At 36.9% G+C, this 12440-nt stretch overlaps 1 protein-coding gene across 1 annotated transcript; it reads right to left on the bottom strand.

Moving 5' to 3' along the window:
- Positions 1 to 10642: 10642 nt before the first annotated feature.
- On the bottom strand, positions 10643 to 12151 carry LOC136043109 (zinc finger protein ZFP2-like). Its single transcript, XM_065728054.1, has one exon. The coding sequence runs from the start codon at positions 12112 to 12114 to the stop codon at positions 10951 to 10953; it is 1164 nt and encodes a 387-aa protein (XP_065584126.1). The 5' UTR covers positions 12115 to 12151; the 3' UTR covers positions 10643 to 10950.
- Between the last annotated feature and the right edge of the window lie 289 nt (positions 12152 to 12440).

The raw sequence follows: 12440 nt of genomic DNA, 5'->3' as shown, positions 1-12440 counted from the left end.
AGTTAAATACAGAACTTCCAAATCCTAATAGTATTTTTCTAGATTTTCTGGATAGACAAAAGGAATTACACATTGTCACAGACGCATCGGAAAAGCGCATAGCCTCAATTTTAATGCAACAATGTAGGGAAAGGTGTTCGATTTCGAATGGTGGCAACCTATTCAAAGGTGCTAAGTGGTGCCGCATCTAGGTTCGTCAACCATAACAGGGAACCTTTTACCTTAGTACATAATTTAAAATATTTTCAAAAAGGGTATTTATGGGTCGCGAGAATCAAGATTTTAGTAGATTCTACTACTCTCACATATCTAAAGATGGCAAAGGATCTTAATTCAAAATTATACAGGACAGCCGTTCTTTTCGATAATGATTTATAGATTTATCACCATAGTAGCACCAGTGGAAACCCTGCTGATTATTTGAGTCACCCCAGCTAGGAATTTGTTCAGCAAAATCTGTCAATTAATCTTGATGAGTTACAAGTAGAATATCAGGGGGCGAGATCCCAATTGATTTTTTTTGGGATTAAGTGGAGGAAATGAAAAAATATGAACAGAGGATCCCAAACTTGAAGTAGCAATTAGGGAGATGATGAAATTGGAGAAAATTCTTAAGCTTAAAAGCTCCTTACAAGCGTTTATGAAAAAGTTAGAGGCTTAAGGGAGGTATTAAAAACAATCGAGCCAATTGGATTGATTTGGCCCTCTGAGGGAAGTCAATCAATTTGAGTTAGTCTAAGCACTTACGAGATGAAGAAAACATTGGAAAGGAATGAACTCGGTACTAAAGCTACTGAGGGGATCTTCCCTCCACGAGGCCTAACAGGCCTAACAGGGATAGATGTTCAACCTCTGGATCTATTCATGGCAAACTGGATGAGGTCAGGCTGGGAAGAGTCGGTCCAAACCCATGTGGAAATGAAGGTGGGACAGTTTCGGGAGGGGGAGTGAAACTGGGTCCTGCGGAGGTGAAGTTCTTGCGGTGGAACTTACTAAGACCAGAAATCGGCAAGGAATTCCTGGCACAGAGAACTGGGATGGGTCTACTACCAACGGACCTGGACGCTAAGAGGTCGAATGGCAGGATACTGAAGAACTTCCAAGATTTGACATTTCGGATAGAGCAGGAACCAACAACGAACCAGAAATTTCGAATTTGGGAAAAGGCGAAAATCCTTTTTTAGTAAAATGGCATAGAAATCTCCATTTGGCTCTAGTGGATGGCTTATCATACGCAATAGATGATTCAGATAAAAGAAAACAGATACATCAACTTATTATCATTCCACCTGAAAAATAATCACTGGAATCATTAGGCTCAAGCAAACAGGTCTTTTCCTAGGAGCCCACATGGGGGCTGTCAAAACCTTAAATAAGTTAAAAAACAGTGTTGTCTTTTTGAAAATATGTACAGCCAAGTTGAAGAAGCAGTAAAGAATTGTGACCTCTATTTGAGAAAAACTAAATCACGTTAGTCACGCCATCAGATTCAGCGTATCCAGCAACCCTACTGTTAAAGTTTCAAGCTCCAATCTACAAAAATATGAAATTTTGTATTTTTTTTTGCCAGAAGACAGATTACGGAATGCCTGTTTATTTATTTGTTGTTGTTTTTTCCAGGGGTGATCGTATCGTCCCGGTGGTCCTACAATGTCGCGAGAGGGCTCATTCTGAGGGAACTTAAAAGTTCTACTGCCCTTTTTAAGTGACTCAAAAAATCGAAGGGCACCTAGGCCACCTCCCACGCTCATTTTTTTTCCAAAGGCACAGGATCAAAATTTTAGATAGCCATTTTGTTCGGCAGAGTCGAAAAACCTAATAACTATGTCTGAGTGCGAGTGGGTCGATGGTTATGTGGGAGGATCTTTGCATGGAGGAATTTATCATGAGGTAAGAAAATTTTTCATGAAGGGGGCGCAGTATTTTCTAGCATTATCTAAAAAAATTGAGAAAATAAATAAAAAAAGTTTTTTTCAACTGGAAGTAAGGAGCAGCATTAAAACTTAGAACGAACAGAAGATATTATGAATATAGAGGGGTTCGTCTCCTCCACAATACCTTGCTCTTTACGCTGAAGTATTGTTAGTAATTTCAACTGTTTATTCTACGGCCTTTGTGATTCAGGGGTCATTCTCTAAAAATTGGGACGAAATTCAAGCTTTAGTGTAAAGAGCGAGGTATTGACGAGGGGGCGTACTACCTCATATACGTAATAAAAATATACAAATATAGAAGTTCGTTACGTTAGTTAATTCGTCAGTTACGTATATTTATTACTAATAAAAACGTTCGTAAAAAAAGTACTATTTGTATTTTTAAGTAACCAAAAATTGGAGGCGACTAGGCCACCTCCCACACCACTTTTTTCAAAATTGTCCAATCAAAACTATGAGATAGCCATTTAGCCCCCCCCCCCTCCAAAAAAAATTAATATACAAATTTTGGTTTAAACATTCATGTGCGATGAACCAAAATCAAAACATGTATTAATTCAAAAACGTTCAGAAATTTAATTTAAAAACAAGTTTTTTTAACTGCAAGTAAGGAGCGACATTAAATCTTAAGACGAATAGAAATTATTCCGTATATGAAAGGGGTTGTGCCGGGCCCCAGCACGGCACGCGGCAGGCTTCTATATATGGACTCTCATTTTCCCTTATGTTCTATTGCAGTTTTTTCAAAGATATTTGATTATTAAAGCAAGTACAATTTCTAACAATGATATCTACTAAACTTCAAAGTTTTGGTTTCTTTTTAAGGTTTTTGAATTTTTGTAATCCCTTGTTTTTTAAATTATTTTTGTCTTTTTCTTTTTTTTTCTCTTGTTTTTTTAGTTGTTTACCTTTTTTAGTTTTTTTCTTCTTTTTTTATTTTATTTTTCTTCTTTATTTTTTAGTTTTTTTTTCCGGAACGTGCCCCAGCAACACGTGTGCATGGTGCTAATTTTTAACTGAGTAAAACTTGCGGATATACAACTTTGGAAATACATTTTCAACCAAATCATTTTTTGACGTCACTAAATTACAGAATTCAGGACGCAGTTGTATATGTCCCGAACAGATCTTGTCGAAATTATCGTTTGAAAAAATCAGTCACCTGACATCCATAGCTTTGGCAACCTTGTTACCATCAATAATTATTTCCAAAAAGTCTTTAAAACACGATCGGCCCACAGCAGTTAAGACACTCATACACATTCAAAAAGGAAATTGTAGGGACATCGGAAAGATGCTCAAAAATTGTTTTGCCGAAAAGAGTAGGGGCTGTGAAACTCAGTTCTACACGGCCAACAGCCATAAAACAGTCAGCAAACTGTTAATCAGAAAAGATCCTTCCACATCGATAATACTTGACAAATTGAGAAACAATGTTAATTTTCAAAGAGGCAAAAACGAATTTTGTGAGATAAAAAAAATTTACTGAAGAATATCTACAACCTCAAGGCAAGATAGAACCAAGTATATGAAATTTCTTCGCTATCATTTATCCTCCTCATCCACTACGATAAGGGACTAAAGCTGCAATCCAATCCCTGAAACAAGGCAAAACATATACACCAGACGGTGTTACTTTGGAACTAATAAATGGAGTCCCAAGATATTATTGACCTTTAGTGCGACATCAAATCAGGCAAACACTGACCTCAAAATGTACGAAAATTAGCAATAACTACCTCCCCAGAAGCCTCACAAACCACCAAAAAAGGGACTGTGACAAATGGCTGCAGACAATCCAAGCTTTTATAGCTTCTGTCCTGGGTGAATATTAACCTAACTGTCAACCGGGCCGCTTGACCATTGACCAGTCCATCACTGTAAGACAAAGCGTCGAGCGAATCGAACAGTTCAAAACAGACCTATATTAAATTTTTTCGCTTTCGGCGGGCTATTGACACAGTCTGGAGTAAAAGCTTTAAACACACAAGCACTATGCCACTCTTAAGCACTAAGGTGTCCCTGATGTCATATTTCCGCAATGGAGACGTGTCACCCATCAGTAATTATACACCAGGGTTATTTCAAATATACTCTTCCAAATAAAGGGATAAAATGGGATGAATCTACCCTTCATATAGATTTGTTCAATTTTTCATGGGAAACCCCTTCTTTCTGACCTCAGGTCCCTCTTCTTCAGCAAAAAGGACCAGGAACATCCCCCCCTCTAATACATGGAGTATAACTAGGCAGTAGTGAATCATAGTTAGCACTACACTATACAAAACTTTTACAATGATTGTTCATTTTGAGTCGACTGTTTATGTTTAGGAACGAGTGCGGAATCTCAAAGGAATATTACCTATGTAACTCGGTTACAAAAGTATATTATGTAAAGTTTTGAAGCAAATGGAGATTCCAAAATGGTTTTTCGACAAATTTTAGCCTTATTTAGGAACTCTTCCAATACTGTTTCACCGCAAATTTGACACGATTGCCCAAGTTAATAAACAAACCAAACAATCAAAACAGAAAAAAGAACGCTCATTACATTGATTGTCTTGGAAACTAAAACTACCCTAGCTTCAGTTTCGAAGACGCACTGCCTTTCCATGACGGTAAATTAAAGCTCACATGATAAATCGTCTTATTAGACAGTGATTATAGCACTAAAAAAACATACAGTATATTTTATAAATGTTATTATCACTGGATAAATCGTTTTATTAGACAATATACAGGATTATATACAGGATATTTTGTAAATATTATTATCAGTTAATAAAAGAATTTATCCCTATTTGAACTTTTATTTAGCTCCAGTTGCCGGATTCCTACTCTTAATTGTCATGTTTGTCTTTCCAGCGGTGTCACTATTCAAAGAAGTACATCAATTGATTACAGTAATGACAAGGGGCTTCGTTGTCTCATTAACAATTATCAATTCCATGTTCCTCATTTTGTTTCCTCTTGTTTGTCGCTTTGAATCAAGGAAAAAGCCGAAAATCCCCCTGACCGAAGTCTGTTATATAAAAAAATGCCCCGAATTCGATTCTGTGTTCTTTCATGACACTCTGAACGGTTGGAATATACAGATCGAAGCATGATCAGTTTGTATTCTCCATGGTCAGCTTTGAAGAAGTGAGGTCTTTCCGAGTTGAACAGCCTTCTCTGGGCTAGAACTGTTCAGATTATGGTATGTGTTTTTTCATCTAGCAAAAAAAAGGGTGGGTAACTTTAATCAAGCCTCGTGTGCAGTGACTAAAGTTTTATAAAATAATCTTTAAAGGCCTTTTATAAAAATAAATCATTGCACTTTAAATCTAAATACAGACACTGGAACTACTGAGAGCCGAGTTTCTTATACACAAGATTGCTTTTGGGTAAGTGTCTGGAGTATCTTTCTGTTGTTTATAAACTTCGTCCAGTATTGGCCTAAATACATTTTATCTTATGGGGCATTTAAACAGAAGAGACAAAAGATCTAGTAAAACCTGAAACTAGTTTTTTTTATCTTATTTGTTAAAAATAAATTTTCTTTAATTCTAAACGTAAGGAAATGTGCATAGATAACAACCATTCTGCCATTAGAAAAAAAACCTACCCTTATATTAGGTACTAATCTTGTTTGAAGATTAGTAGCAAGCCATAGGTACCAGCCTGGTACTAGCTGGTGGAACAGGACACTAAACAAATACCCGTAATATGCGGGAAATAGGTGAGGGGGTCCTTAGGCTTCCCTTGTTCCTAGATGATTTCAGTAGCTTGAGTATTCAAACCTCTCACATGCAGAAAAGAAACCCCAAGTTGAGGTATCTTATCTCTAATAATAGGTCTCAAACAGAGAGTTGAAATTAATGCCACTTCTTTTTTGTTAGATTTTTCATATTCTTCAATATATATATATATATATATATATATATATATATATATATATATATATATATATATATATATATATATATATATATATATATATATATATATATATATATATATATATATATATATATATATATATATATATATATATATATATATATATATATATATATATATATATATATATATATATATATATATATATATATATATATGTATATTACACACAAAAATTAAATGCGTTTTATAAGCATAAAAAGGCCTACTAAGTTTGGTGACCCCCTAGGTTAAAAAAAGGATACGGCATTAGACTTTACAGTCCGTACCGGCGGTGCTGATCTCCGTTTCTTGGCCCTTCAGCCAGGAAGTGCAATGGGGGGCTGGGGGCCACCCATCCTGTGCTTTCGCACACCCTTCCTGTTTACCTTCCCCACATTTCTCCAGGTACTTATTTAGAGCTGGGCCGACTCTGGCTAAGCTTACAGAGTCAGGCCACTGACCCCCGTCCCAAACTGGGGAATTGGATACACTGGGACTGGAACCTGCGTCCTCTCAGACAAGGGATCCCGAATCCAGCGCACCAACCCACTCGGCCAGGACGGCTCTGACCCCCTAGGTTGTAATTAGGAAAAAAACCTTATACGGCTCTGACCCCTTAGGTTGTAATTAGGAAAAAAACCTACCCTTATATTAGGTGCTAATCTACCCTTCTACAAACCATAAGCCTGCAAATTACCCCCTAGGTTGTAATTAGGAAAAATACCCTTATACGGCTCTGACCCCCTAGGTTGTAATTAGGAAAAAAACCTACCCTTATATTAGGTACTAATCTTCCCTTCTACAAACCATAAGCCTGCAAATTTGCAAAAGTTGATTCTTAGCAAAATCATTGTTTTTCATTGAAAATGACTGAGAAACGACCGAGTAATTATAGACCCCGTTAATCACGATACATAGGTGGCTGATCAGTCAGCTGTTTTTCTTATTAGCGATACAGAAGAGCGATACGCTTATAACATGATCCAGAGCCTTTAGTTCAGTCAAACAAATTCTGAGAGTAAATAAAGGAACAGGGTTTCTTTCCCAAGATGCATACCAGTTCCTGATTTTTCTTTCTCGTTCGAATAACATTTTTTCTGCTATACTTTATAGTGACAATTGTAAAAAATGTTTGGGCACTCTGTTCATTTCTAGATACTTTAGTCCTGTGACGTGATTTTTAACTTTAAAAAAATCTTAAATGACTCAAAATAAGAAGATACAAATTTTCAAGCAGGAAATTCATAGACTCTCATGATTTGTATGAATAAAATCAAAAAAATTCGAAGCTTGTCGGTTTGCAAGTGTAGAAACTACTAATAACAAAAATTAGATTCTCCCCTCACTATAGTCAGGAGCAGGACACTAAACAAATACCCGTAAATTGCAGGGGATAGGTGAGGGGGTTCTTACGCTTCCCTTGTTCCTGGGTGATTTGAGTAACTTGAGTAATCTTTCAGTAATCGGTGCGTGCACTTGAAATAGATATTCTTGGATTATTATTAAACTTTCCTACAGGTAGCGACTTGCGCTTTCTAGTGAACTGATTTGCGAAATAGAGAAACAACAGTATACACGAGCTTTCTGAGAAATGGCTGGTGATCCATGTCCCAGATGTAAGAAAAAGGTTACAAGAGCTCAAGGCGGAATTCAATGCCGTACCTCCACGAAGTAGTTCCACTTCTCCTGTGCATCTGTCACCTACGGCAAAAAAGCTACTAAAAAATCATTAGGGAAGTGGCAATGTCATCGATGCAAAGAAGTAACTAACACACCAAAAGCTGCGACAGTCGGAACTCCGAACAGTCAAAGGCAGTATAATCAAGGCTCCATTACTGTATCTACTGCTTGAACGCAGTCTTCAGAAAACAATGAACCCTCAATCATCGGTGAAAGTCATTTGGTTCAGGAAACCCCTACCATACAATCGCGTAGCGAACCTTGCAGTTATTGCCTTACCCAGACTGAAGCTAGCACATCATTTCGCTGTTTCTTCTGTAGTGAGTGGGAGCATGCCTCCTGCCGTAGAATAAACCCCGATATTGTCCTCTTGATGAAACTTCATGACCCAAAATCAATCTTGTTTCGATACGAATGTTCATCCTGCCCCAAGCGGAATGTAGCCCATCTGCAGCAACAAGTTAGGATAATGGCAGATCGCACGAAAAACCGTAAATCCAAATGAACAAGGACGATCAACTCCAAATTCTGGCTATCAGCCACTGTATTCCCATGTGGCACAAAATGGAGCAGCCGGTCTTGGTGCAAGTATACCCACCGCAGCCTACGCAACCAACCCAATCGAAACACTTCTATTAGCTGAAAAGGAGAAGCAATTGTGGAAAGAAAAGCGACGTAATTTAGCCACAGCGGCAATTCCTGATTCTGATAATCTTAATGGAATAGAGTCACAATTAATCATTGAACTTTGCCGAAAGAACAGCTTAGGAGCCACCCTACAAATCGAGGACTCTATTGAGACTAGGTGACTAGGAAGAATAAGAGAAAATGACAAACCAAGAAAGCTCCTTGCGAAGCTCCGAGATAATGCTTCAACTTTGGAAAAACGAAACATCATTCTGAAAAACGCCAGAAATTTGCAAAATTCTACAGATCCCCAGACCCGCTGTGATATCTACATAGGGTCTGATCTTACACGACTCCAGCAACAAACTCAAACAGAAAGAAGGAATCTCAAAAGAATTGAAAAAACCATGCATGACCAAGTGGCAACAGACCAAACACAACAATAGCAACAAAGGACCATAGCATCAACTCCTCAAATTGAAAGTCACAAAATATCAACCTCATATCCTAGCAGTTCAAAAACCCTAAGCTTCAACCTTCCAACTATAATGCTTGTTAATGCTCAATCACTCTGCAATAAAATCACTGAACTTAGTTTTCGCCTAAAAAGCTAAGAGATCGAAGCATGCTGCATCACAGAGACGTGGTCTCCAATCCCATCTACTGCTAGCATTCCTGGTTATGAGCTTTTAACAAGAAACCGTACTGATAAAGATGGCAATATCACTACACACGGCGGTGGAGCTGGTGTCTACATAAAAGCAGACGTTAAACACAATATCTTGAAATTAAATGAACACATGCATACCTACGAGCTTCTCTGGGTAAAATTTAAGCCCCAAAAAATACCACGAGCTTTTCATCACTTATTTTGGAAACCTGTACTTTCCGCTGACTACCGTAAAGCCCTAATAAATCACCTCCATACGTCCATCGACCAAATCCGACAAACTAATACGAATAGTGGCATAGTGCTACTAGGCAATTTCAACGATCTCGACATGCGCTGGAACAATCAATCTCTTGATCTCAAACAGGTGGTAAGAGTACCTTCTATGGAGAAATCGACTATTGATCTGATTTTCACAGATGTGTGAGAGTTTTACCATCCCCCTGAATCAGGGCCTTGCCTGGACAGTACCCATTTTTCGATACTGTGGAAACCTAAGGATACGAAGCTAACAGCTAAGAGACTACTATGTGTCGGCCTCTCACAGCAGAAAGAAAAATAAGGTTTTCTAGATGGTGCATAAGCAAAAACTGGGGTCACCTGCATAGACTATCTGATGTCAATCAGATGATAGAACTTTTCAACTCTGAAATGACCAATAACTACCATTCTTTTTTCCAGAGAAACTTGTAAAAGGATCTTCTGCTGACAAACCATGGGCCACACCCAAGATCAAGAAACTTATCAGAAGGCGCAAAAGATTGCACAAGTCAGGAAACCAAGAGCACTAGAAGAAAATGAGGAATATCGTTGTGAACGAATGTAAAAAAGCAGAAAAGGCCTATGGTGAAAAGCTATCCAAAATAATAAACTCAGACTCTCATACGTTTCATAAGACAATTCGAGAATTAGCAAGCCCTCGACGCTCCACGACTTTCCACATAAGGACGGAAGAGGGAATACACGTCACTGCAAATGATCTAAATGAGTGGTTCTCAGAAATTTGCAGATCTAACCCGAGAGCTGAAACAAGAACTCCTTGCGTCGATGTTGCTGAAATTACTGTAAGAATGCCTCTAGAATAATAGTGTCTTCAAGGTCATAGAAAAAATTTCTACACGTTAATCAACACACCCATCGGATCCACCACCAACTCTGTTTAAAGAAAATGCCATTTAATTATCAGAACCCATTGCTTGTATCATTAAGCAGACCCTGATCACAGGAACGTTTCGTTATCCTCATCCCGAAAGTCATGAACCCCAAAGAACTGGGCGATCTGCGACCAATTTCTCTAACTCCATTATTATCAAAAGTTTATGAAACTTTCTTAAACAAATGGCTACTACAAGGACTCAGTAAAATAATAGACCCCCGACAATACGGCTTCCAACAGGGGTGTAGTACAAGCCACAACGTGCTTTGAAAAAAACTTCCAGCTCGTTGAAAAAAAAATTATTGGAATTTCAAAAACAGCCTGAGAACCCACGAAAATCTTGTCAAATCAAAAAGAAAATTGCTCCACGAGAATCATCACAGCTGAACACCTTACTTAAGAGAATTACAGTCTCCTATCTAGATTAGCGAAAAATCACTTTTTCGCATGAGAAAAAGTGATGTCCTGTTTTTTGTAATGATAATACAAAACGATAATAAGTTCATACATGGTTATGCTCATGTTCATAGTCTGAATTCTCATGTAAAATTTTTAAGATGGAGTGTAATTCTTGTGTGATTTTTCCTATGCCTAATAATGTGATCAGTCAAGAAATCCATATTTTTAAAAACAAAGGCTTTAAAAAATCGCATATCTTTTATTTATGTGTTCATAAATATGCTTAGGTTTTGCAGACACTTTCAGATAACCCAGTTCTTGAAGTAAATTTCTTACATATATTACATTCGAAAAGTTTGTCTCAAGTACGAGTTCTTGGATGATAAGAAAAGATGGCACTATTAATAAAACGTATGACAAGATATGCTAGCACTAGTAATAAAACTTTTCTTACAAATATATCATACGAAAGATCTTTTTCCGGTATGAGATTTTTAATGATTGGATAAACTGGAACATAAAGTTAAACATTTTTTACATATATCACGTTCGAAAGGTTTTTATCATGTGTGAGTCTTTTGATGATAGGAAAAACTTGAACTTGTAGTAAAACATCTCTTACATATAGAACATTCAAAAGGTTTTTCTCCAGTATGATATCTTTGATGAATCAATAGGTTGGCTTTTTGGCGGAATGTTTTGTCACATATATTGCATTCAAAAGGTTTTTCTCCGGTGTGAGTTCTTTTGTGATCAGATAAACTTCTACTTGTAGCAACACGTTTCTTACATATATCACATTCGAACGGTCTTTCTCCCGTATGACTTCTCTGATGATTAGATAAAACGGAACTAGAAGTAAAACATCTTTTACATATGTCACATTCGAAAGGTTTTTCTCCTGTATGAGTTCTTTCATGACGAGATAAATTGGCACGTGTAGTAAAACGTTTCTTACAAGTATCACATTCGAAAGGTGTTTTTCCAGTATGTGTTGTTTGATGACTAAATAGGGTCGCTTTTTGGCGGAATGTTTTGTCACATATATTACATTCAAAAGGTTTTTCTCCAGTGTGAGTTCTTCTGTGATTAGACAAATTGAAACTTGAAGCAAATCGTTTCTTACAGATATCACATTCAAAAAGTTTTTCACCAGAATGTGTCCTTTGATGACGAGACAAATTGACCCTTGTAGTAAAACGTTTCTTACATATATCACATTCGTAAGGTGTTTTTCCAGTATGTGTTCTTTGATGAATAATAAGGGTTGCTTTTTGGCGGAATGTTTTGACACATATATTACATTCAAAAGGTTTTCCCCCTGTATGAGTTCTTTGATGACGAGACAAATTGACACTTGTAGTAAAACGTTTCTTGCATACATCACATTCGAAAGGCGTTTTTCCAGTATGTATTCTTTGATGAATAAATAGGGTTGCTTTTTGGCGGAATGTTTTGTCACATATATTACACACAAAAGGTTTTTCTCCAGTATGAGTTCTTGTGTGATCAGATAAACTTCTATTTGTAGCAAGACGTTTCTTACAGATATCACATTCGAAAAGTCTTTCTCCAGTATGAGAAACCTCTTGTTTGGCTACATCATTTTCTGCAAATACACGAATGTGACTTGGTATCTCACTATGACAGTTCAAATTCATTCCTTTTTTTAGACCTAATATTGCAAGACCGGGCATGCTGGGTAATCCACGTCCTTGTTTGCTCATATCCTCATCAGACAACACTGCAACAAGGAGAACTATAACAATATAAAATTCGCTCAAAATCACAGACTTGTAATTTTTTGTAACTATTTTTTAATTTACCATACAAGTCATAATTTTAACATTTTTAACTTTAGACCGTTATGATAAAACGAGTTTCAGTGACTTTTACCTAATTATTTATTTCTTAACTGACTCCTAAAAACATAACGAAAATTCATATTAAAAAATTTCTTGTGTTTTTAACGTTTATATTTTCAAAAATACGAAACAAAATTCTGGGTATGCTTATGGTCAGGTAAGTACATTAATCATAAGTTATCTCCATT

This window comes from Artemia franciscana, unplaced genomic scaffold, assembly GCF_032884065.1.
Source record: "Artemia franciscana unplaced genomic scaffold, ASM3288406v1 Scaffold_3021, whole genome shotgun sequence".
NCBI classification, from domain to species: Eukaryota; Metazoa; Arthropoda; class Branchiopoda; order Anostraca; family Artemiidae; genus Artemia; species Artemia franciscana.
Note: the sequence above shows the minus strand (reverse complement) of the source record. Positions and strands in the feature narration are given on the sequence as shown.